The sequence below is a fragment of the Haplochromis burtoni genome, unplaced genomic scaffold (genome assembly GCF_018398535.1).
Source record: "Haplochromis burtoni strain Fernald_Lab_line unplaced genomic scaffold, NCSU_Asbu1 Contig_440, whole genome shotgun sequence".
Taxonomy (NCBI): Eukaryota; Metazoa; Chordata; class Actinopteri; order Cichliformes; family Cichlidae; genus Haplochromis; species Haplochromis burtoni.
The window spans coordinates 74,157-101,961 of record NW_024582801.1 but is presented as its reverse complement, the minus strand read 5'-3'; the positions used below and the strand labels follow the sequence as shown (position 1 = coordinate 101,961).

Below are 27,805 nucleotides of genomic sequence, written 5' to 3'. Positions count from 1 at the left end.
AACAATTTGCAATTTTATTAAATGTTTCTGTACACAGATATGCAACTTCTCCATTAAATGCGTGAAAGTAGATATGAAGTAGCATTTACAGAGTTTATATATACACATGCAAAAAAAAAAAAAAATGCAGCATTCACAAATATTTCAGAACACTTTGTGCTTTGCTTCAGTTTGCTGTTGTTGTTTTACTATCAAACACCAGGGGGCAGAGTAGAGCTTACATGATTGTCTCAGCACTAAGGTTTGATATTACTGACCAGAGTTAAGTCCTATGAGCCTTTAGCAAAAGATCAGATGTAGAATTCTTGTTCTTCCTCTTCTGTCGTGTCTTTCTCTTCAACTGGCACACTAATTATGCTGCAGCTGTCTGACTCGTTCACTGAAGCTGAGGACAGTGTGTTTGCACTGGTGCTTTGGGAACATGACAACTGCAAGGCAGACCGAGAGCTTTTGATGGAGAAGCTGTTTGGAGTCCGGCCCAGAGCGGCCGATTTGTAGGTGCCCTCTTGGGTGACGGGAGAGAGGTGGGGTCCGATGTCTTCTGGTGGGGCCGATAATGGCCGAGGAGTCTGTGGGAGGCTCGATTTGACGTACGCAGACACAACTGTGAGGTCTACACTGCTACCTGGATTTACCTTGTTTCCCGTGTCTACATCAGTCTCCTCTGCCCCGATCAGAGCGTCCACATTGAGGCGGAAGGGCGGGATGAGCGAAGAACTCCGGTGAAGGGAGTGGCTCCTGTAATTGGGGCTGGGACAAGGACCTGGAGAGGAACAGGCAGAGCGGGAGCTGGCTGAGCCCATGTTGGGTAGAGAGAAGACGGATCCGGACCGATTGCCCGTCCAATGGGACCTCCAGCTGTCAGGATGTTGTTGGTCTGGCCACTGCTCCTGCTCATCTGGCTCCTCACATGCCAGAGGCATGGAGTAGTGGGAGGTCGGGTGGACTTTGGAACGAGGTGGCATCCGTTGATGGTAACGGCGGTTCCTGTGAGAGGTGGCGCTGCGGGTGAAGGTGGACGGAGCAGATTCAGTGACGGTGCATGATCTGTAGCAGGGATCATATCTGTGTTTGCAGTATGCACCCTGGACCTGAATAGGAGGGAAAGAAAAGCAGTGAAAATATAGCAATTTGGGGTCAAGGGTCATATCACCATGTGGGATAGGTGGTAGGGCAAAAACAATTGTAGCTTATAAACTGCTTCCTTTAACCTGCCTATTCTGATAGCAGACTGTCTGTATGCTCTATTTGTTCACATGGGATCTGTGGGTTCAAGACCATTAACCTCCCTCTGTACAGGGCTTCCATGCAACAGGACACTCCTCACACAACATACAGGCAGCAAAGTGAAGGAGGAAGAAGTACAAGGGAACCCCGGGGTCTCCAAACACACCCCACACCCCCTGCTCTCACCCTGGCCTCTGAATGCTGATCACTTCTCCAGCTGTTGATGTGATTCACAGAAGAACCCCCTGTGTACATATATCAGGATGTAAAGCATCTTAAAATCAGAGTGCGCTGTTCAGACAAATCGATGAAATATTACAAATCCAAAAAGGAAATTATGAGAAGCAGGAAACACATGAAGCAACACTCCCCTGTTCTGACATACAGTGACTGCTGTTGCTTTAAACATGTAAGGCAGCTGCAGCAGCAGGTTCTCGTCTATGATTTCCTCCTCTGTATATATTGAAATCCACAGCTCTCTGCTGATAGTTTCTCCATGTTTCTGTTCTCTTGTCAGCTCTGTCATCCGACTTTCCAACAAGACAATACAGACAGAAGCAATAACTTCCCACACAGCAGCCCCCAGACAATCTTCTGAAGCAGCACAGGGACTGAGGGGAATCTGCACATTTCCATATGTTGAACAATAAATATATAAAAAGAAGTTCAAAGTGATTTACAGCTTCCTCACAACAATCTACAGTCTGTTCAAGAAATCACTAAGTCTCTATTTCTAACATCTATAAATACTCTGTCTGATAATGATAGGTTGAATCCAGTACAGCAAATATTCACTCACCAGTCACTTTATTATTGGGTACATGGCAGCAACTCAACGCATTCAGGCATGCAGACACTATTAAGGCAACCTGCTGAAGTTTTAACAGGCCATCAGAATGTGGATGATTTGGTGATTTGAGTGATTGAACAGGGAAGTCCAAGTATTTTGAAAACTGGTGATTTGAGATTTCCCCCACAAACACATCTAGGGTTTAAACAGATGGTCAGAAAAAAGGAAAATATCCAGTGATATGGATCATGTCTCGTTGATGCAAGAGGTCAGAGGAGAATGACAAGACTGCTTCGTGCTGATAAGCATCTCTGAATGCACATTACATCAAACCTCGAAGCTGCTGATGAGCAGAGGAACCGACTGAATGACACTCCTGTCAGCAAACAACAGGAAACTGAGGCTATAGTTCAGAAAGACTCAACATACTGGACAACAGAAGATAGAAAAATGAGCCTTGATGTCATTTAGATGGTAGTTTCAGACAATATGTTATTGCAGCATAATTATAATGCAAAAATTCTGCTCAGTTCAAAGCATGCAGGCAGCATTTCTTGAGATAATAAAACAAAAATTACAGTTACATAACACGAGCATCTGTATTTGCATCTCTGAAACTGTAATGTTTGGAAGTAACACACATACTTCGCAACAGTGACGTGCTGCTTGCAGGGCTGGTTCCTGTAAACTGGAGAGAACTGTAAATGTTATCCAACACTAAAAACTACATATTTTATTAGCTGTAACATTCTGGAGTTTTACTGATGCAACTCGGTTTAGTAAAATTACTCTTTGAACTGAGGAAGGGTTTTATTTTGAAAGTCTTTATGAGACAAAAAGCTGTAATCCAGGGTTTTGAGATCAGGTTTATGGCAAAGAGGGTCCTCACAAGACTAAAGGTGCGTATGTGTGTGTGTATAAAAAGTGTAACAAAGCCCCCTGTGTTTTCTTCTCTCCCTGCTCAGTGTCTCAAAGTTGACTCTTTTATAAACCATCTCTCTCCTTTGTCTCCATCCTGCTCTCTGCTCTCAGTCCACTTCATCCTGTTTATCTTTTCCTTACTCTTCTTCTCTTTGTTTTTCTTGGTCTGCTTCTGCTCTCAAGCAGTGGCGTCACCTTTTCCTTGCATGATGCCCATTTATTCCTTCACTAAAGCACCGACTGAGACAAAGGTGGAGGACCAGCTACATTCTCTGTCAGCGTAATCTATCGAGCTTTACTAGGTACCATCAGTGAATGCTGACAGTAAAAGAGTTTAGACTGCACTGTAGCACAAATAGTGACATAGAAACACAATAACCTGCACTCATTTTGTGTTCACTAGGTTCATATTAATCCCAAAGCTTCCACAATTTCCTTTTTCCATCCGGACATTGGATAAAAATGTAACATTAGCTTCATTGTTTGGCCTTTAGTCATTTGTTGTGATTCTCTCATTGCTTAAACATTTGACAGATAGATGTGAGGCTCTAAGAAGTATTTTTTTAATTTTTTAAGTAGATCTCACAGCAGTTGTTCATTCTTCGTTTGTGGCTGATGCCAAACGAGTCTCAGTGCGCAGATCAGCTGCACACACTCGTTATTTACTAAAACTATTTTCTGTCCATGCGTGGGTGAAAGTTTCAATCCTCTGTCTACTATTAATACATGACAGCACGAGTTCAGCTTTCTGTGAGGACAAAATGCCAGTGAGGAGCCACAGCAGGACGCTGGGTAATGAGGCTGTTGACATGGTGATTATCAGACCCTAACTCTAGTAAGCTTTAGTTATCTGGGATAAGCCAGGTCAGCCGGATATATGACCTCAGGAAGGCAAAACCACGACAACGGGACACTAATCCTCAACAATGCTGTGGAAAGCAACACATTTGGACTGTATTTATGTTTATAAACAAAACTCTTCACATGATGAGCTTTTGCTTATGTGTGGCAGTGTGACTGTGGTTTTCAAAACTGCATTACTGAGATGACGCTCTAGATGATCAAATAGGGAACCATTTTATGTTCCTGTTCCTCAGACCATGAAGAAAACAGAATCCGATTATAAGAAAGGACGATTTCTTTTCCAGACTTGCAGCATTCTGGAGGCTAAATTTACTAGAAAGCTGGAGCATTTTTGAAGCTGGCATGGTTATAAAAACTCCAGTTGATCAACAGAAACATTTAATGAGCTGGAGAATTTGTTCCTTTAATAAAAATTCATATTAATTTCATATGAATATGGAAAAGCATCTCCTATGGAGCACTTAGTGCTTTGAAGTGTCCAGTCAATAGTCATCCAAAGCAGGTTTTGTTAATGCATTAAATATTATAAGAATTTGTAATTTAGTAACAAATTGATGCCGAAAATTCTATTTGCTATGCTATGCTACTGTCTCTCAATGAACGCAACAAACATATGTTGCATCATATGGATAAAAATAAAGAGAGAAATTAATACAGTGCTGTGCAAAGTCTGAAACCAGCCCTCATTTCTTTATATTTTGCTTCTGAGGAGCCATTGTAGCCTTGTACCTGACCATTTTCAGAGGAAGTTTTTTTTGGTTGATAACCCACTCAACACTGACCTATGAATCATCTAAGTATAAAAAAAGGCACTTAACTCAAGTGACGAACCAGTGTTGTATCCATGCATAACAGACACCTTAACAAAGAAGCAGTTTTAAATAGTATCTTTAGGCCCTTTGTTACCAAGCAGCCGTCACAAAAACATAATTTGTTCCCATTTCTGTATTTCAACCTATGAAAAACACCAAAGATAAAAAACACAAAAAATAAACAATTTTGAAACAAGTGATTTTGAGTATACTTTCAAAAACATTTTGTTTTGCAGAATCGGGAGGCCAAAACATTATCTACAGCAGATAAACAGTCTCTGAAAGTCCTGTGCTTATTAAAAGAGGAAAGAAATCTCATCACTGAAGCCTCATCAGAAATGGTCTCAGTGGAAGTTTGGCTGTCAAGAAGTTAAGGAAGGGAAATGGGGAGTAAAAGCTGAGGTATGTCAAATTACACAAGAACTGGACTGGGAAAAAAATCTGTGGTAACTGGTCTGATGGAGTGAGGAATCTTAATTTTTAAAACTTTGGTTCATCCTGTCATCAGTATGTATGGTGGAGGTCAGAAGAGAGGTGAGTATCTACAGCCATCCGTGGCTTCATTTTTCACCATGGCAGTGATCCCAAACACACTGCCAATGCAGCAAACGCAAACCTGGTTAGAAAAACACTGAATGGAATACTCTCAGTCATGGATTGACCTCCATAGAGTTCAGACTTCACCATTTCTGAAGCAGTGCGGGATCATCTTGACAGAGGACGGAACAAAAAGCAGCCAAATTCCAAACAAGAGCTTTGAATGTCCTTCAAGAAGCCTGGAGTAATATTCACGTACATGTACAAACTGCTGTTGCCTTATATACTGCATTTCCATATTTGTTTACACATTTCAGTAAATTTTTGCACATATTTCCAATTTTCCCAGCAAAGTATAAAGAACTGAGGGGTGGCTTGAGACTTTTACACAGCACTAGATGCATGTGGTGATTTTTATTAGCGAGCCAATGAAAGAAAACAAAAATAGACAGAAATAAGTTTGACAGATTTTCACTATTACTCTAACACGTCAGAGTATTTATTATATACTGAAACGTTACAGCTGCATCTGTAGCTCCAGGTTCCCAAGAGGCTTGTGTTTTCTTGTTGGGAGCTGGGTGTTGCCATTATCCCAGCCTGACAAAATATACATACACTGTGCACAACTTTCTGTGAATAAAAACACTCCCTCTCTGCTTATCTGTACAAAGAGTGTTTTTACAGAATGTAGTTGATGTTTTGGGAGATAACTTATTCCTTTCATATCACTGTGCCTCTGTTTCACTTGCCTACATTTAATATATTTAATGTATTGTAGTCGCTGCAATGTGGAGGTCCATGTGACTTGATTCCAGGTGGCAGCTAAGCATCATGCATATGGCCCATTGTCATGATTTATTAGCTTATTGTTTCTCTCTGTGCCGTTCCAATCCCAGTAATGGACTGAAGCTTAATCGGCTTGAACTTTCAACACTACTTATCTCCGACCGCCTGGGCACATATCCCCCGATAGGTGATACCTTTCCAACAAGGGCCGCTTGATTCATGTCAGTCTTTATGTGGGTGTTTATATTCAAACCCACACAGGCTTTTCCAGCACCTTTCAATATGGAAAGATGGAGGAATTAAATTAAGGACCTACAATAAAATAACTGAATCCTTCTTGTCTGCTGTATGATCTTGTTATTTCTGGATTGAGAATCAGTCTGAACTGCTCTTCTTTTTCTTCCACCTATAAAACTGCCACTTTTGTCTGCTTCTCTTTTACACAATTAAACACAGATTCCAAACACTGCTGCACGCCCAAGCCCATTTTCAGTGTGTTTTTCATCTTTCTTTCTTTATTTTTACTCTTTTAATAGCATACAGTCGTACACAAAGGAAAGACTTGTGAATCGCTCCTTAGCATCATGTTTCAGGAGTTGAGCAACAACAAATCCTTTTACATGAGACCAGCTGGTTCCAACAACTAATTATTAACTTGCCTCATTTCATCAGATTAAACTGAAATTACTCGTGTAGGTTTTGGTGTATCTGCAGGTATAAAAACATAACACACTCTTTCAAAATAAATCACACCATGCAATTGTGTTGAGTTGTACTTTTCCTATGTTAAAGTTACAGTTCAGTGAGGGCCACTATATTCAAAAGAAGAGTAAGAAGTTCCCATTTGCAGGATTTCACCATGCCTCCATTGTGACACCTCCCCACCGTCCCAGATGCATATTTAGTGGAGACTGACTCAGCAGCTGCAAGACCCCCAGCAAAGACCACAGCAGGCATCATTAAGAGATCGATGTAACATTTATCAATACCCATGCAGCACAAAAGAGTGAAGTGAAGGCGGGTAGCAAAGTGGTTTGCAGATGTGCAGCAACTGTGACTATGTAAATAAAGTGGTCCTTAATGAGATAGAAAAATGCGTATTTAAGCTGATGTGGGCAGGAAATTTTAAGTCACATATATATTTAAAAAAACAAAAAAAAACAAAACCAGAATGAAAAACGCTTACCTGCAGTAGGATCTTATTTCCATCGTAGTCCTCCGTTTGCCAGCGCACCTCACTGATTGGGCTGCAAGGGTGTGGCAGCAGGGGCACCAGCACTCCGACGTCCCGGACCCTCACCTCCATTACTGCCGAGTCCAACACCAGGGGACTGTGGCCTCGTGGGAGTCTCTTAAAGGACAGCTGGATCTCCATATCAGGGTTGGAGTACACCACAAAGAAGCAAAAGTCATCCTTCTTTTGTGCAACCCTCCGCTGAAGCAGCAGCTTGTACAGCCGCACCATATCAACATAGTTTTCATGGCGGCAATAGACTGTGAAACGCACGATTTCCTTCCCATAATGGACCTGCCGCACGGCCCAGAGCGGCGTGCCAGGAGACAGAGTGAAAAAGTCCTGACTGCATGGGGTCAACGGTAGCATCCGCCGGCCATTGCTGACTTTTTCAGTATGGTGGTAGTGCCAGGGCGGCCGCTGCAGAGCGCGATGCAGCATCAGTATGTGCTCATCACCGCCGTAGGCCTCCTGGAGGAATAGGATGACCGCCAGGGCTGGCTGGCAGGCTGAAGCTGGGCTTCCATTTTGATGCCGCTTTGCCCGAGGTCGCTGAGAGACGGAGGCTCGCTCTGAGACCCTGAAGAGCTGCAGTTCAGGGTGAACCCACGCCAGCACGGCGTCGGCAGCATGCTGCAGGAACTTGCCCTCGCCGGGGTCAGCAATGAGGTGGATGCTGACAAGGAAGGGATCCTGGAGCTCACCCATGGATAAGTCACCTCCAACAGCACACATGGAAGACAAAGTAGAAGAAACAAGGAGGACAGGAAGAAAATGAGATAAAATGGGTATTTTTGAACTTTATATAGAAATAAGAAGGTTAAAACAATGTGAATTCTTAAATAATATGAATCTGTTGCTCCAAACTGTCGACATCTATCCATCCTTCTGCTAAGCTATTCCCTTGGACACTGGGAATATTTTTTCCTGACACATTCACTCTTTTCTTTGTTTACTTCTTTGTTCAAGTTTTCCCATATTTTCTCACTCGCCTTCCCCATTCCCACAGATCTCTAGATCTCAGCTCTCCATTTCACTCGTCCACATCCAACTCCATCTTTCTTACAATTCTGAGGTTTACCTTTTCTCCCCTCTCTCCCTCCCTCCTTTCTACCAGACTCATGTGGAGCAGGGCTTCTCTGTGGAGGCTCATTAGTGCCATTAGGAGTCATTACTGAAGCCCAGAGGAATGTTCCAGACCGCAGCGGGAGCGATGCATTCAGGTGTAGCCTCTCCCTGAACCCCCGACATGGAAAAGCTCGGCACCGTGATGCAGGTGCTGCAAATCCACTTTTCCTATGCTGCCGACACATTTACGTCAATCCGTCTTTTCTTTCTTGTGTGTTACATGTAGAAACTCACACGGCTGCCTGTTATCTCCATGTACACTCACTCTTTGTTTTGCTACAGTCTTTAATCCGAGTTCTCATGGGACTTGTCCCATTTTGTTTGTGCTTTGGGAAAGGACACACAGGCTACTTTCCCTGGCACAACATACTGTTTCACCATTGCCAAAATCCCTCCGTGAAACCGAGAGGCCAAACAGGGATGGGTTTTGTCTCTCGAGTCCCACCGGCCTTTGTAAAAGGACAGTTTCAATTTGACCAAAGAAGTGACATTTTCAAAATGTCACTCTGTGGTTCCAATGAAACAGACCTAAATAATAGGTGTAGAGGTGCTATGAATGTAGCTATTAAATATTAAAAGGTTCAGTAAAAGCAAGATGTGGTGGGAAGTATACATTTTGGTACAGTTAATTTATTTTATAACGACCTGAGGCTCGTGTCAGTGATGTTCCACCACAAAACTAATGTTGGTCCAGGCTGTGATTAGTTTTGTGGCATGTAAACACCGAGGATCTATAAGCAGATGTGAAGGCAAATTTAGTTTTAATAAAATGCAATGAAGCCTCAACTGTGACACAGAGCAGCCCTAAATGGCAGTTTGTCTACAGCGGTAACGACATCCGGATGAAGAATGTTCCACAGCAGGTTTAAGCGGGATGTCGGCGCACTGACATCCTGTAACACACATCTACGCGCCTACACAAAGAGAGACGGAACTGCTGTCATTAACGTCACCCTGATCCCTTACAATCACTGTTAACATGTAGCTGGCATTAAAACACCAAACAAGTGGATGATAGGGCTCTTTAAGGGTATTTACTGCACAGCACATTGTGCCGACACACAGACAGCTTGACGTCTTCACACTCCTGCTGCACGCAGCTCTCCTGGGATCAGTTTTCATGAGTCAGAGACCTTTGCCCCAACCATCTTATTTCTGCCTCATTAGAAAACAAACAAAAACAGTAAAAGAACCTTAAAAAAAAAAAAATCATCATAACCATTCCTTTCTTATTTAAAAAAATAAAATAAATAAAAATCTCAGTTTCTTGCTTTTACATTTGTCTTTTTTTTTTTTCCTCCATTCCCCACCCCCACACTATTTCTTCTGCCATTTTTACACATGACAACTTTTGGGGGAATCAAGTTGGGATATTTTCCACAGTTTCCCTTTCTTTTGTAGCACGCAGCAGGAAGCAGCACGCCCCGGCCGTGTGCTCACTAATGGAAATACTGCATGTGGTTTAGGTAAGGAAGCTGGACAGAGCATGCAGGAGGCAACGTACACCGACATCCAAGCAGAGAATGGAATATTAGTCTCTCTCTGTGTTGTGTTCCTTGCACCAGTGCATAAAGCTACTAGCTACATGCTTGCAAAAATCCACTGAAAGGTCAAGATGTCTACATACTGACTTGTTCAAGGGAGACAGATTAGATCAATTAGAAAATTACTGAATAAGAAGCAGTTTATGGGGTTTTTTTGTCCACTGTTTAAGTTCAAAAATCAAAATGTGTTAGATTCACAGATGTCCCTGCATTAAAAGCAGCGGAAAGATAATCTGGCAAGCTCATAGACGAGCTGTATGAGCTGCAGTGTTTTGGCCCATCTTTCTAAAATATACAATTCCAATACCTTGTACAAAGTGATACTTTTCTTGGCAATAAGGGTTAATGTGGAGCTGGAAAACAAGAGAATAAATCAGAGATTAAGTCTCCCCAATCCTGTGAAGGGAACGTAAGGCGTTTGTGAGTAAAGCTCTGGAGAAGTGTGTTTCTAAGCTCTTAATCCACTTGAGTCTTCAAGCTAACTGACTCGATTGACTACATACAACTCATGCATGTGCATATCCATCCTCAGCACACACACAGGATAAAGTGGTGTGAAAACGTGTTTTCCTCCCTTCTTGATTTCCATGTGTTGTGCATATTTGTCAGACTTACATGTTTTAGATTATCAAACTGTTTTTTATGTTAGACAAAGATAACGCAATTAAATGCAAAATGCAGTTTTTAAATGATGGTTTCATTGATCAAGAGAGAAACGTTTCCCAAACCTAGTGGGTCCTGTGTGAAAAAGTAATTGCCCCTCTTGTTAAATCGTGAATTAACTGTGATTAACCTTTTTTTAAGCAGAGTTCAGTTTCATTAAACACACTTAGGCCTATTTATTGGCAGAGGTGTTGAATCAAGAAATCATTAAACAGAACTTGTTTGACAAAGTACAGAAAGGCTAAAAGATGTTTAAAAAAAAAAAAAAAAGAAAAGGAACACATCATGGCATGATCCATGGGAGAGTTCAAGGAGAAAACTGCTGTTGACCAGTGGTTTTCTCCTTGAATACTCATTGTCAGTTTTTCCAAAAAACATCTTGATGATCCCCAAGACTTTTGGGAAAATATTCTGTGGAGTGACAAGTTTAACTTTTTGGAAGGTCTGTGTCCCATTACATCCGGTATAAAAGTAACAGCATTTCACAAAAGGAACATCATACCAACGGTAAAGTATGGAGGTGGTAGTGTGATGGTCAGGGGCTGTTTTGTGCCTTGGGACCTGGAAGACTTGCTGTGATAAATGGAACCATGAGCTCTGCTGTCTACCAAAACATCCAGAAGGAGAATATCCGGCCATCTGTTCTTATTCGTGTGAAGCGCACTAGGGTTCTATAGCAGGACAATGATCCAAAACACATCAGCAGGTCCACCAAGAAAAACAAATAGAAGACTTTTGAGTGGCCTAGTCAAAGCCCTGACCTGAATCAGATTGAGATGCTGTGGCATGTGGTTCAAAAGCCCTCCAATGTGGCTGAATTACAACAATTCTGCAAAGATGAGAGGGCCAAAATTCCTCTGTGGCGCTGTAAAACTGCTTAGGGTGACTCTAACCAGTTATTAGGTTTAGGGAGAAACCACTTTTTCACACAGGGTAGGTTTGGATTTTTCCCCCCAATTAATATCAAACACATTCACTTAGAAAATGCTTTTTTTTTTTGTTTACTTGTGTTATCTTTGTCTAATATTTAAATTTGTTTGATGATCTGAAACATTTAAGTGTGACACATAAAAAAATGGAAATCAGGAAGGGGGCAGACACTTTTGTACTCCACTGTAAAAGTGCCCATTTATAAAAGGGACGGTCTTGTCCAGTTCTCAGAGACTTTAACCTTGTCTCTGTGGATACGTGTTAACCAGGAACACATGCTCGCTGCCGTACCCGCAGATGACGACGTGAGATAAAACAACACGCCTTCCAGCGAGCCCCTCCACATATGAGAGTGATTAGCAGCAAAAACTCAACCTCTCCTCGATGTGTGTATGTGCGCAGAAGAACTCCAGTCGCAGCTTTAGCTAGCCAGGCCTTCAGTGTAAAAACAAAACAACTGAACTTGGAAATTCAAGATGTGGGCCCCTTTTGTCGTCTGCTGAGAAAGAAAAAAAAAAAAAAAAAAAGGGGGGGGGAGTTCCAAATCTCATACATCACTTTGAAATGACAGAAAAAAATAAGTCAAAGATTTATATTAGTGCGAAGACTACATTTATTATGTTTTGGCACCAGTCACTCAAAGTGTTGCTCGCACACAGAAGCTGTTCTCTCATTTAGATTCAAATATCCTTTCTCTCAAGTCTCAAATGTGTGCCGTTTTCCATTTTCTGATAACTATAGAGTACACATACAGTCACAGTGGGGGATGCTGATTTTAAACGAGGAGGTCTGTGTTTGTAAACAGAATCAAAAAGCTCTCTTTGCAACAATTTTTCAGCTCTCCATCTGTGTGACGTCAAAGAGGGTGAATATCGAGTAGCCAATCAGAAGAAAGTTCACTTAAAGGAAGGAGCTAAGAAAAGCAAAACAAAACACAGTCAATTACTTGACTGGATATAATAAAGCAATTTTGTGCTCATTACTCGGTACTGCATTTTCACATCATCAATCATTACCTGTCACTTCCCAACAACAATTTGGACATTTTTAATTATAGTAAAACATCAATAAGCCAGGTACTAACTCAGGAAATTGTTAAACCTACGTGAAACCTAATAATTATTATTAATAACTGTATTTTATTTTTTTTATTTAACAAGTAGTAATTTACTTTTTTCGGCCTTGCCCACTCCACTCAGCTGCCTTTCCATCTCATTCTGTCTGCAGTTTGCTGAGTCGAGGTTTATCTGATCATGTCTGAACAAAGCTGAACATAAATGTGAACCCCTTTAACTTAAACTTTAACAGTTGTTTCATACGACTCTGACAAAAAACAAAACAAAAAATAAATACCCCCACCCTTAAATTACTTAAGCAGTTCTCATACAAAGACTAAGGTAAAGTGATATATTGCCGTCTTCTGAGATAAGAGCTCAGGCTTCTGTTTGGATCTCTGCTCGTCAGCTGCATCTCACACTGTGAGCGACATACATGGGAGAAAAAGAAAACGGCAAGTCAGCATTTCTTCATGTAATTAAATAAATTAAAGCTGCATGAGTTGACGCAGTGAGAAAGAAAACAAGCTTGTTTACTTTGTTGTCTAGAAGATACAAAAGGACATGCTACAGAACTCCTATAGAGCAACATAAACAAAGAGCCTTTAATAAAAAAAAAAAAAAAAAAAAAAAAAAGGGAATTGCTGACTTCCTTTCCCAGAGCGGAATATACAAAGGGCTCAGTATGTGAACGCCGCCAGCCCTCAAGTTTCACAGAAGATAAAAGCAGTCAGACCAAAATGTAGAGATACTATTCCTGGCTTTAAAGTGCTGTTAGATTCAAACTTAAGAAGATATATAGATTGATTAGATAGTGAAGACTACACAGCCAGGATCATGGACGTCATGTGCCCTTCATTGTCTGAACAGACGTGGAACGAGGCAGAACGGCTGAGGCGAGGGACAAACGGCAACTCGAAAAAGTTGCATTTCCTGCACAAATACCGGGTGAATGCTGTATAGCAGAAATCATGTGCTGAAAACAGTTGAAGAAACAGAACTGTCTGCTGAGAAAGAGGCGACGGAGCTGAACTGTCTGCTGAGAAAGAGGCGACGGAGCTGAACTGTCTGCTGAGAAAGAGGCGACGGAGCTGAACTGTCTGCTGAGAAAGAGGTGAAGGAGCTGAACCGTCTGCTGAAGATGGATGTTTTTTTGAAAGAGTACACTGAAGAGTGTCAAGAAAGCAGAGGGAGAACGAGCCAGGAGTATTCAAACCTGCGCCACCGCTCTCAGGGCCCCTGCTCATCTCAGTGAGCCAAAGCAACACTCATCCCAGGGATAGATGTGACGAGAGAAAAAAAACGGCGTCAGTTCCAGAGTTTGAAATCTTAGAGAAGGACAGATTTCCTATTCTGAAACAAACGTAATTCATGGGAAAACAGTAAATGGTATCAAAAAAATTCTTTCACCGTGAGCGTCAGGAGTGTTTGAAGATATATTGCCACAAGGCTCATGTCTTTGGAGTCCACAGTTTAGGAGATATGATGAGTTGAAATGTTAAAGAGCTTAACATTTTAGAAAGTATATAAGTTGCGAGCAACTTTTGTTTGCTCTAGAGCAAGCCACATACTAATCTGAAGGTCGGTGGTTTGATCCCTGGCTGCTCCAGTCTGCATGCCAAAGTATCCTTGGGCAAAATACTGAACCCTGAGTTGTTCCTGATTCGTTCATCCAAGTGTGAATGTTAATGAACGAATGGGCAAATGAAGCGCGTTATATAAAGCACTTCAAATGCTCAAGTACAACAGAAAAACACTACATAAGAGCCGGTCCATTAACCATTTATACACAACAAGATTCTAATAAAAACACTGAAAAACACTCTTCGGTAGGGCTGCTCAATTAATCGAATTTTAATCACGATTACGATCTGGGCTTTCAACGATCATTAAAAATGACTGAGCCGATTATTAGGCCCTCCCTCGTGCTTTACTCTCGCGCTGCTCCGTGTGGCAAATCCAGCGCACCTCTCTGCATTTCGAACACGTTTCACAACAATTAAGAGCAGCCAGTGTTGCCAACTTAGCGACTTTGTCGCTATATTTAGGGAGTTTTCAGACCCCCTTAGCGACTTTTTTTCTAAAAAGCGACTAGCGACAAATCTGGCGACTTTTTCTGGTATTATTGGAGACTTATTTATGACGACTTTTTGACGTGAAAACGCGTATCACTCTTACTCTCAACAAGCAGCGGGTGCTGCCGTGGGCACCTCACCCGTGCCAAAGCTCTCCCAGGCGGAGGATAGTCCTCCCCCGCTGTCATCAGGGCAGGAGATGTTCACACCTGTGTGTCCAAAGGGCAAATGAATCGCGCATGAATGAAGCCGCTGCTCCCGCACTGACTGTAACGCAGTCAGTTCTTCTTTTACTGTTATGCTGTTTTGTGGATCACAAGGTTTAAAACTACTTATAAACAAACACTCTCACACACAAAGTAACTCCACCAGAGTGCCAATTTCAGGTCACTTTTGCCAGTCCAGGCCCGGATAAAGGAGCAGGGTTGGAATTGTGACATTAAAAAACAATAATTGCTAAAAGAAATTTAATTTGTAGTTCTAAATAAATTCTAACTGCATTTAGGACGTTTTTTTACTCACTTTATGTCTCTTCCACGATGTTATTTCTCTCTCCAACAACGTAGGTTACAATTACATTAGCATGACCAATTATACAAATTAGGCGATGATGTCATTTGGCGACTTCTAGCGACTTTTAGGACAACCAATAGCGATTTTCCTTACTGAGGAGTTGGCAACACTGAGAGCAGCGGTCCCCAACCTTTTTTGCGCCACGGACCGGTTTATGCCCGACAATATTTTCATGGACCAACCTTTAAGGTGTCGCGGATAAATAAGACAAAATAAAACTAGTACCGGTACCGAAAAAAAGAAAATTTATTTTAATAACACACGTGAAAAGACCAAGGAAAACTGAGTAAACGATAAAAACGATAACAAAATAACGCTGAAAACCGATAAAAACCCTGAAAACTATACATTTCACACCTGAGCCTCAACTCTCGCGGCCCGGTACCTAACGACTAACGGACCGATACCGGTCCGAGGCCCGGGGGTTGGGGATCGCTGATTAAGAGGACCCGAGGGAAGCTCGGAAAGCCAAGCAGAAGTTATTTGGAGAGGAGAGTGACTGCTGTTGGTTGAAAAGAGAGGTAAAAAAAACTTCAGTGGTGTGGAAACATTATGGGTTCGCGGAGTCAGACGTGGATCAAGTAGACATAGTGTGTAAACTTTGCTACAGTGTCATAGCTGCACCACAGAGCAACACTGCAAAGTTCACTAAACAGATGTTTACATTTTTCATTTATTTTTTATATTGCAAACATTTGCACTGTTATCAGTATTTGCACACTATTTTATGACAATCTTTAAAGTCATTATTCAATACATTGTTATTGTTAAATAAATATCGTCAAATAATCGAGATCTCAATTTCAGTGAAAATAATCGTGATTATAATTTTTGCCATAATCGAGCAGCCCTACTCTTCGGTGCTGGTGAACATGCATTTCTAAAGCTTAGTTATGTAGATCGAGCAGCATGTTAAAAGCTCAATATAGTCAGTGCAATTTTAATTACTCACAGGTTTGAATTTCTGGACCGAGTTCAACATGGATCCATTGAAAAACATCTCAAATCTCCCAGTTCTTCCAGGATCTGGGAATAAGTTCAAAAGATGAGAAACTGCTTTTTCCTGGTTTCACTAGCCCCAAATTATAGCAAGATGACAATTTTATTTTATTTATTTTTTTTTTTAAACATAATTTGATCTTAGATCAGAGGCAACATAATGAAGCTAACTATGGATACACTGGTATTTGCTCTCACATTGACTTAACAGACGGCTAGTACCCAGTAATAACTGTCCTACTTCACTGTGCACTCAGTCAGCACGTACATACTCACCCATTCATTATCACAAGGGCCCACAACAAGGCCGACAGACTGAACTGCTTCAATTAAGCCATTAACAAAAAAGCCGACTGCAGCACATTTAGCGCTGTTCTGGCCTCGTGGTTCAACTCTCATTCTGGAGGATGCACATTTGGTAACACTTAATCCAAGCTGCCTCAAAACAGCGCATGGATTTCATACATTCAGCTGGAGAGAAGGCACCCCAACCTTGTGTCTGTGCGCGTTACAAGCTGGTCTGTTACGGGTGGTCCTTGGGCCATCAGGTGCTATTCAAACTGACTGTGTTGAAAGTGTTTTGGCTGACATCACCACGAGTGGTTTGCCATTAAAATGGATACTCGCCGCTGTCCCTTTAAAAGAGAGCAGTGTGTTTGAGCGTGAACACAAGACGGCGCAGATAAAAAGGCAAAGAAGCAATAGACACCACACTCTGTTACACATGAATTTGTAAAATTTGAGTTAAAAAAAAAAAGAAAAAAGAAAAAAAGGAAACCCATATAAAATCACATACTTCAGTAATTATAGTTGAGCGAAACAAGACCAGCATGCAAGTGCCAAAAACTGCAGTTCCTTAAATGAACACACTCCAGAAGTGAGTCAGTCCTCATGTTTGCAGCCTGATGCATACAACCGTTAAGGTCTCCCTTTCATTTTATGAAGGCTTACAGTTAAGCATGATTACTGGCATGGCCGTGGCTGGGTGGGAGAAGTGGAAAGGTTCCAGACTGTCTGAGATAACATTAAATGGTAAACTCAATTTTTTAAATTCTAACTAGGCTGAAGAGAATATAAACAGACTTACAGGCTTCATACGCATTTTATTTTATAAAAAAAAAATCAATTCTTGGATTACTTTTAACTAAACATAAAAGTTTTTAAAGCTAAAATTTTAATCTCTTGCCAGGGATCTCAGGGATCCAGACAAATGAAGAATGAAGAAACGTTACACTACAGTGATGAAAACCAAAACCACATTTTAAGAAGCAGCTGCTTGTGGCAGCAGTGGTGCTTCTGCCGTTACTTCTTTTCTCCAAATTCTTTGAAGAGTTGCCTCAGCTGGCCTTTTCCTTTTAGCTCTGAATGTAATTATCACCGTTTCTAAAATCTGCACCAGATTATTTTTAAGTAACGCACATTTCTTTTGCTTCAACCAACAGACTCATTCTCATTCACAATTGGTAACTTATTTATTCAAATTTAAATATTTTTAAAAGCTTTCATTTCGAGACCATGCCAGGTGAAGTTGTAAGTTGCTGCTACGTGAAATCTTACTGTGAAAAAAAAAATACTGGAGGGGAAAGGATCAGTTGACAAAGAGTGAGCGAGTGAATTCGACAAAGTCGAAAGCTGATGGCAGCTCGCGGCTCTTGCTGTCGAGGTATTGATGTTGGAGGTTTAGCGTGACATCAAGGACTTAATCACCATGGACTTTATGACTAGTGTGAGCTGAGGTCAAAGGTTAGGGGTTAGGACCACCTTAGGAGAAAGGAAATGCACTTCTGTGGAGGCAAAAGACAAGAGTAGACTAAACCAGCATGCACCTCTGTGAAACGAATACATCAGTAGACACTCTGAGACAGGATGTTCCTGATTTTAGAAATTGTGCAAATGTAAGAAAACAGTTCTACACATTTGTTTAATTTGCACATTGATCAGAAATGACTTACTGGAGGCCCGGGTAATGCCATCCAGAGCAAGTATCTGGTTAGACACCATGTTTCTAAGGTTTTTAGTACAATAAGCTCAGTTTTATCTGAGTTTACAAGCAGGAAATTAGAGGTCTTTATGTTTTTAAGGCATTCCTTCAGTTTAATTAATTGATTGGTGTCATCTGGCTTCATGGATATCGATATATATAAAGCAACTTATCAGCTTTTATTGCAGTTTCTCACTTCTTACAGTGTTACAGGGATGCTGTATGCAAAATTTTAAGATCCATGCTAAAGATGAATCTGGACAGATGCAAAACAGGTCGTTTTTAGAACTTATACGATGTCTTATTAGACAAAGTAAAAGAACAGTTTTCAGCCAATCAGAAACTATATCTTCTTAGACAAATGGTGCAAATTGTTTTACTTTAAAAAAGGTCCTCTGGATGGATTTCAGTGTGTAAATGTATGCACGGTGTTTGCGCTCAGTAGTAGTTCCTGTCCAGCAGTGGACTTGTGAATGTGGTCACACTCTGTCCTGCAGTATGTATTTAAAGTTCTTGTGTTTTCGGACAGTGTCCCAGTGCACATTTTGTTCCAGCTCTGACCTCCAGTGATGACAATGGTGGGCAGAGGCTCATCTGACACAGCGATGACACAGGAAACAACAGGGGAAAACCAAACCAGACTCTCTGCTAGATCACTGTGTGTGTTTCACTGCTTCCTGGCTTACGGGTGCGGTTCAAGTGGGATAACGCAGCTTCCTGCAGACCAGATTAATGGGCTAATATTGGATATAATCCTCCCATTGTAAAAAAGCCTGGAGACCTGGCAACCAGACTGAGGGCAGGCCACGGCCTCTGCAAACACAGACCTTCACAATCATGTACACTTTCAAAGAAAACTATGGACACACCCACAGTGTGTAAAAAATGCCCAAGACAGGAAAATGGCCCAATGATGCGAGACAATTCTGTCCAAATTTTGATTATTTATTATCCAGATTACTTTTTTTTTTTTTTTTTTTCCATTTATTGTTATTTGTGAGACTTGGGAAAGCAGTAACATTGTTAACCCACAATGTGTAAGTTATTATCCAGATTACTTGCTGATGTTTCTCTCATGTCATGTGCACGTTGCTTCAGATTTGTCTACCATACTGGATATGATACAACCACCGGCTGCTAATGAAAAATGCATAGTCCTCCTATTGGTTGACAAGTGATTCCTACAGGTTACTGACCAATGCTTAGTGAAATCCATCAAAAAGAAGGTGCTGTACCAGAAACCTCTTTAATGTTGCTTTGGTCACTATTGGATTGCTGTGGTTGCCGATAGTGTACAACAACACTTGCCAGCTGCTAGTCAAACTGTAGTGAATATTAAGAAACTGCAACTGAGACAATCTGCTAGCATCAAAAGTAATTACACTGAAGTTTTTGCCAGCTGCTCAGGGAATACACATTTTTCCTTAGTCAACACTATTGTTACACATCCAAAATTGTGGAAAAGTGACTGTCACATGGTTAGTGACCATGTGATTCATGTGCCTTTAGTTTACTACACAGGCAAAAGCGTGTTCACACAACCAACTATGCAAGTACAGGCAAATAAATGTATGCTTAAACTTGTGACTGGGGCAGCGAATGGTTGTCTGTCCCTGTGTGTTAGCCCTGCGACAGACGGGCGACCTGTCCAGGGTGTACCCCGCCTCTCGCCCTAAGACAGCTGGGATAGGCTCCAGCGCCCCCCGCGACCCTAAAAAGGATAAGTGGAAGCGAATGGATGGATGAAACTTGTGACTGGAATTCTAAGCCTTATAACATAAGCCGATGTCATAATTAATAAAAAAATATGGCCAAACCTACCAAAACAAGATCCAAATATTGATGTAAAAAATACACGTATAACACATTTCTACACTTGAATAAATTTATTAGCTGACTGAAAGGTTTGGTTAGATATGCTTCTTGTCATGGGTGAACAGTTGCTGTGTATCTTAATCGAAAATTGTTGCATAGTTTATCTCATGGGACTGTTGCTGTGTAGATTATAATGATGATGCATCTGTTTACTTACCTCCCTTTTTAGGAGGACATTAAAAGGTAAGCTTTTTATGTTTTCCCTCCACTTTAGCTTCATTACCTCACCAATACAAATGTTTCATTTATCCCTGCGACTGCTAACCATTACTAATGTGTAAAATGTAATGTGTAGCATACAAACCGAGGTGGACAGAGGAAAGAAAAATGTAATAAACAATGTTGTTGTTGTTGCTATACAAATACTCTTCCCTAAAATCTGCTGTGGATCTTACAGGCCACTAAACACAAAGACACAAACACAATCCTGGCCTGTGAGTGGATTTATTTAGTCAGTGTGTATTAGGGAGATAAAGACCTGAGCCTGAGCTGTGTGTGTGTGTGTGTTAGCAATACTTCATGTCACTGTTAATTTTACTTACTGCTTGTTGAGGACAAGGGACTGTAATCAGACCTGCAGAGGACAAAAGAAAACAGATTTTTTTAAAAGGCAGAGGAAATGTCGACAGAGAGGACAAGGCAGAGAGAGGAGACAGAAGTTTATATTACAATATGAATTGCAATCTACATGATTTACAGGATGACACACTCCTATTTCAGATGAAGTGCTGACATCTGGCTAAACAGTAGGAGAGGTCCAGCTGGAAGGTCAGCAAAAATGCACACAGAGATTTCAGAGTGGTTTCTAACGGAAGGGATAAAAACACAGGCATTTGCTCAAGTACTACTTCCACTACTGAGATACAGTACAGCTCCTAGCCTCTTGTATTTTACTTGAGTTCTAACTACTGCATTTTCCTAGTTAATTAACACATTAAATAAAACTTCCTGTTTTTTTAGGAGCTAACAATCCCACTCAACCAGTAAAAACATCAAAAATGCTCCTACCACACTCACACATTAACAATAATAATAATAATAACTATTATTATCAACCGCAGCACGGTGGCACGGTGGTTAGCACTGTTGCCGCACAGCAAGAAGGTCCTGAGTTCAATTCCAACATCAGGCCGGGGTCTTTCTGTGTGGAGTTTGCATGTTCTCCCCGTGTCTGCGTGGGTTCCCTCCGGCTACTCCGGCTTCCTCCCACCGTCCAAAGATATGCAGCTTGTGGGGATAGGTTAATTGGATAATCCAAATTGTCACTAGGTGTGAATGTGAGTGCGAACTGTTGTCTGTCCCTGTGTGTTGGCCCTGCGACAGACTGGCGACCTGTCCAGGGTGTACCCCGCCTCTCGCCCTATGACAGCTGGGATGGGCTCCAGCGCCCCCCGCGACCCTGAAAAGGATAAGCGGAAGCGAATGGATGGATGGATGGATGGAATATTATTATTGACATGATGCTGGAAATAAAAGGACGTGTGTGTGCCGGATTTTAATGTGTCATGAATTACTACAACCATATTGTTTCTCTTAATTATAGAATCAGTTCAGCAACAACTTCTTTGTTCCTTCCAAAAATTGGATAAAAAGATTGGTAACACATTCTACCATTAAAGTTACAAGTCATACAACTCAAACTAATGACTGTACAAGCGGAAAATATGCTCACGTCTACTGAATCAGACATATTGGGAATTTATGACATTTAAAACATAGAAACTACTGAAAGTGTTTAGTCATCACTGGTATTAGCACGTAGATAAAAATAATGTTAATCACACAGTTGATTTAACTAACTTAAAAAAAAACATACTGGTTTGGTTTCCTAGCCAAACCAAGTATGAATAACTGCAAGAACTGGCATATAAAGTATGTGGCTCCAAAGCTGGTGGAAATAATGTGTAAATATGGCCAAGTTGAGATAATTTGGTTTTTCTGGGTTTTCCCCTTCAATCTGCTGACAGCGTGTGCACTAGAAATACCTAGCTATAGCCAGGAAGTGATTAGCCTAACTTAGCACAAAGACTTGAAAGAGGCTAAATTCTCCTGGCTACATTCAAGGGAAAACTACCCACCCCTCAAAGCTCATTATTTCACTCCTGTATCTTGTTTAATATGTACACATGAGTATAACAGTTACATTTTTATGGCTGTACTTTGGCTTTCTTATAATGCTGGATTCTTTGTATATTGGTTCAAATGACAACCAGTCTCCGTGGAGAGAGGCCAAAACATTTCCAGTCCTTCTGATTTCTGTGCTATGTGAGGCTAGCCATGCCCAGGCTCCAGTGTTTTTGGTTGCACCAGTCTTTATGTAGAGTTCATTACAAGAAAGGGGGGGGGGGGGGGGGGGGGGGGGTGAGGTATATTTATGGTTGGGAAAATGTAATTGATGAAGTAAAGGGTCTTCACTTTTTGAAGATTTATCTGCTCTTAAGCTTCAAAGAAAAGATGGAGAATTACATTTCAGCTAATCTGATCTCCAGACAGAGTAAAATTATGACATTTTATGAAATTACATCCAAGACGTGTTTGCCCACATACAACAAGGCTGACTGAGGAGCTAACTCAAATCCTGCAATTAATAATTTGGTGAAAAGGTTGCATAACTCCAGGTTCACATATATGCATTGCAACTTGACGATATTAGTCCCACAGGAGTCCTCTGACAGCCAGAGAACACTGTTCCTCCGCACACTCTGTGAGTCCATCTCTAAACTAATAAAAGTCTCTGGAACTGCAGGAAGCAGAAGAGCAAGTCTATTTCCTGCAGCAGGAGGTTATCAATCTAACTAATGGGCATTAGCGGTGTAGAGAAAGGAATGGGTAAGAGTGAGGGAAGCAGCAGGTGTGAGGACACAAAGGTAAGAAAAGATGATGGGCTTGCAGAGGCAATATAAATATTGGGAAGAACAGAAATAAGCAGAAAATTGCAGCAAAAGGGGACAAAGTGAAAGTCATACTCTCATCTCTGAGTGCACAAAGAAAAATGACAAGGAGTGGAAAAAAAAGTAGGTTTATGACTCTTTGAAATAGAGTTGGAGGTAGTAGTGTGCGCAGTTGCACACTAGTCTGTTTATTTTGATGGCTCCTTTGGGTGTGAGCATTTGGCAGGGCTACCCCTGCAGTGCCAGCTAGCATCCCGCCTGCGGTTCCCAGTCTGGCCGCGCTGCCTCGCTTCATCTCCACCCAAAGACAATAAACACAAAGTGAAGCGCAGACAGGCAGCAACCCAGTCATACGCATAAAGTATGAGCGCAGGGTGACCCAGTGGGCTTGAAACTGAGTATATATACGTATATTTTTTAAAAAAAAACTTCTTTGACCCATGGAAAGCTAAAACAGATTCAGATGCAGAGCGATGAAGAGGGACTTAGGATGGCAAGAAAGGGATGAAGATGAAGGCATAAGCTAACCGAAAACGTTCGACTGTTCCAAGCGGTGACTCATGTGAGCATTTTACGGCCTATCACCTGTAAAGTCAGGCTCTGGTTATATTCAGGAAGGATCTTTATCACGGCTTAAAAGAAACCAGACATGACTGATGGTAGATGGAAAGTCTGTATTCAATAACAACATAACATTATCATCCTACTTCCCCCAGAGCAGGGGTCTATTTACACAACCGTGATGCATATATTCATGTAGGTTTGTTGGTGTTCAGGAATAAAAATTATAAGTATTCTGTTTTTCTCGTTTGACAGAACAGTAGTTATATAAGAACACGGCAGAGACAAAGTCATTCACAGGACCGACTCATCTATTTATAACTCACTAATAGGGGGTTAAGATGGGCTTTATGACCAACAAAATATTAACCGTGTGCAATTACACAATCAAATGTAAAACCGTGCTTGCACTACTACACTGAAAAAAAGGCCATGTTGGATTTACTTGATTCAATAGTGGACATTGGTTGCACACAAATGTTTTGCTTTGGCAGAAACTTAAATCAACACAACTTTTTCATATTCAATAAACATGTGCATTTTGTGTTCATAAAACGCGATTGAAGCGGTTGCAGGGGGGCTGGGAAATAACCCTGAATTGTTAGGCAGGGTACACCCTAGACAACTCACAAGTCTGTCACAAACAACCATTTGCACTTACATTGAGAGGTAATTTAGAATCATCAATTAACCTAACTCTAACAACTGCACGACTTTTAACTGTGGGAAGAAACCAGAATACCCAGAGAGAAACCAGTGCAAACTAGCCAGATTGTGGATTTGAACCCAGGATCTTCTACTGTGACGCAACAGCACCAACCACCATGCCACCAATCCAGACTTAACAAAGGAAAGCTATGATTTCAAGGCTTGATGCAGAATTTTTTTGTACGTTTTGTGATTTTCCTAAAGTTTGACATCTCGTGCAATCTTGTGAATTTCATGCGTTTAGCAACTAACCACTCTTACTAGATTGTATCATGTCATCTCAACAAGGACAAATTAAGTTGTTGAATTTCGTACAGATCCTTCATGATTTAATTACGTTCATAGAAGCATGAAATTATTGTGTTTAAATTACAAGTTAGACTTTTTTAAGGTAACAAACACCCAATTTACTTTTTTCAGTATACCAAAAAAAGTAGTGGAGGCAACTCGATTTGACTGAGATGGATGCCTTCCTGAAACCACGGTCCAAAGCATACGGGACTGAAAGTTATTGACTTACTTCACTCGAACATGATATGAACAATTTAATCTAGCCTCTCTGCATATCATGTAGTTTCTACACTATATAGTTACACTTAACTTTAAAGCATGAGGCACTTATGTTAAATACACGCAAGATGCTTACGTAAATCCAAGAGTTGGCCAATCCCTTTTTTTCAGTGTAGATAAACTATTTTATGTAAGCCGTGACTGAAATTAAATCCTGTAATAAGAATATATAGAGTAAATAACAATTAACCTAATTGCATACCGGGCTTTTAATCTTTCTTCCACCATACATCTCCGTGAGGGATCACTAGGATCTATATAGGCAAAGTTAATACAATGTAAAGGCAGAAAGAAACCTTGATGTGTAATCTGGGAGTTCAGAGATGTGCAGTTTGCCTGTGACTAATCTGTAAGAACACCACAAGCCCTTTAGCATAGGACATCATGTGACATGGTCATGTGTACATGAATGCCTCAATCATTCTTCTGGTTTGTCCCGCACATGGTCAGTTTGACTTCAGGGTTTTCAGACACAACAGCTTTCTGACATATGGGACACGGTTTATTCAAACACAACGAGTTATATTTACCTAGACTTAACCAAGCTGCTTTGAAATGTGAAAATAAAGAAAGAAAAGTTGACGACACTTTAACTTCATCTACAAAACAAGCCACAGCTGGACTCTAACCTCAGTCTCCATGGTGAAAGTCCTGTGTTTGGTCCATTTAACCAGCCTTTATCCTGCTGCCTCTGTAGACTTATCATAAGATTAAAAAAAAAAAAAAATCTCACTTCATCTTCTATCAGAAAGCCTTTCTGAAAAACCCTGAAGGCAAACTTCTCACACACTCACTACCAATTTTACTCTTTACTTAAAACAACAACAACAACAAAAAACAAACTAATAGACTGGATCCCAAACACATTAAAGACATATACGATCATCACGTTTATCGTGTTAAAGCTTCAAAAAAATGAAAGTGAACCTGTCTTTTAATTTTGCCAGACATACAGAGACACAAGCACGCACGGAAAACAACTAGTAAATCCTTCACAACAACACAACATCAAATCAGTGACATACCGCAGGAGACAACGAGGCACATCTTTGTTTAATGGCTGCAAAGGAGTAAACAGCGTTAACTTAACACGCTTTCCTGCCAAACAACTTTGAGTTAGATCTTTTTTTTAACATTCCGCTAAAAATATTAGCATCCCAAAACAGCTTGTCCCGAGCTTAGTCTGCCTCAGTAGCAAGTGTAATATATAACATTTAAAAAATAAAATAAATAAGCCTGTGAATTTAACTGAGGATCGTCGAGACTAATAAGCCAAATCTCATTTAAAATAAAATAAAATAAAATAAAATAAAAATGTTGTGTGCTTTCTCGCTTCTTCTTAAATGAAAATGAGAATGCACGTTGGCTGTGGTTAATTTAAAATATTTCCTAATTCTAAAATCCCAAACATTTAGTGAGATATTCTGCATCTGTTGTTTCTCCTTCACTCACCCTCCAGTCTCGGCTCCTGAATCCACGCAGTCATCTTCTGTTAGGACTTTCTCCATCTCAGAGGCTCGGACGCGTAGCATTTAGCTGCATTATTTCAGTGAAAGCCACAAACTGAGCGTTCAAACGCCTGGAGAGACCACACTGAATCAGACGAACAGAAAACGCTCTAAATCCCCGCCGGTGTCTGAGTCCGCACACGAGCAGAGGGGTTTAAACTTGTTGGATCGACAGGCTGACTTTTCTGCGTCAGCGGCGGGCTGACGGGATGCCTTCAGTTGCTGTGGGAAATCTGACGACTACAAGCGAACGAGGCAAACGTTTGGATTGGAGGTTGGATTTTGTTCTCACGTGTTTCAGTTTCCTGCTGCCAACATTATACCGGTATTACCGTGAACGGTATGATATGGCCCAGCCCTAATTCATAGTGTCTTCTAGACTAGTGGATCAGTTGAAGGGTCAGATGCATCTCTCAGCTCCAGTTTCAGAGCTGTGCTGAATTTTCCTCCCCTATTTCCTAAAGACATGACTTTCAGATACTGTTCATCTGCTGTAGATAGTTTTTAAGTCTGTCTAGTCTACTTCTTCTTTTGTATTCCACTTGTGCAGTTTATCATAGATTCAAAGTGCCTTGAGTTAGGTGACTTTTTAAGTCCTTGAATAATGCATAGGTCAGTATGATTTTTTTTTTTAAGACCAAACAAGCCTCAGAAAATGGTCTGGTGCAAGGACCAAGCTCACCCTAAGAAAGCCTGGAGAGCTATGCCTCAAGACAACTTAAAAAGTCTGACACCTTGCAAGTAAGATATAAAGAAACTGCGGGTGGCTCGAGAGTTTTGCAGTGTACTGTAGTTTAAAATACGAAATCAAAATTATAACCATAAAAATGGGGATAAATATTCTGACGTAATTGTGATTTAAACTACTACTCCAGTTTTTTTTGTTTTGTTTTTCATTTTAAGAGCGTTGAGCTAAAGACGTTTTTAACTCATAGTTTTTAAGACGGGTGGGTATATCTATATTTTTAGCAGTGTATGTATTTATCAGTGATGAAAATCCAAACTCTCGCACGTAATGAACGATGCACCTGGGGCTGGTAAGGCTGCGTTAACGAGCAGCACGCAAAGGCAACAGTAGCAAAAGTGCTGGTTTGGCGCCGTCAACAGGAAGGATAAGGTAATGCAGTGAGTCTGTCTTCCAGGTGGACCCACTGAGGTCAAAGAAGGGTCAAATTTCCTAACTGTAGACAAAACATTTTTTAGGCTCCCCCATATATCCCCATACTACCTTTAGCTTCCCTTACATTTAATAAGGGTTGCCTGTAATTGCACACCTGGATTTATTAGGTAAAAATATCACTTTCATTTTTTTGTTTTTTTGTAATAACAAGCTGTTTAAAATTAAGCAACCACAGTATACACTGAAGTAATGAAATAAGCAATGAACAATTATTAATCTATATATTTTTAAAAAAAACCCCATCTGTCTTCTACTTTTAAAACAGAAAAATGCACGATGACGCCGGCACACAGATTTGGTAGATATGGTTATTAGTGTGAGTAGGACAGAGCTCAAGAGTAAAATACGATACAAAATGAAGGAAAGGTGGCAGAAGCAATGGGAGGAAGAGAG

At 40.9% G+C, this 27,805-nt stretch overlaps 1 protein-coding gene across 1 annotated transcript; it reads right to left on the bottom strand.

Annotated features, from left to right (window-relative positions):
- Positions 1-26,203, bottom strand: LOC102291405 (protein FAM124A; the record flags this gene model as incomplete). Its single annotated transcript, XM_005944998.2, has 5 exons — positions 1-1,091; positions 7,124-7,890; positions 20,537-20,568; positions 25,750-25,784; positions 26,177-26,203. Coding segments are annotated over 5 exons (1,662 nt in total), but the record flags the coding sequence as incomplete, so codon positions are not given.
- Between the last annotated feature and the right edge of the window lie 1,602 nt (positions 26,204-27,805).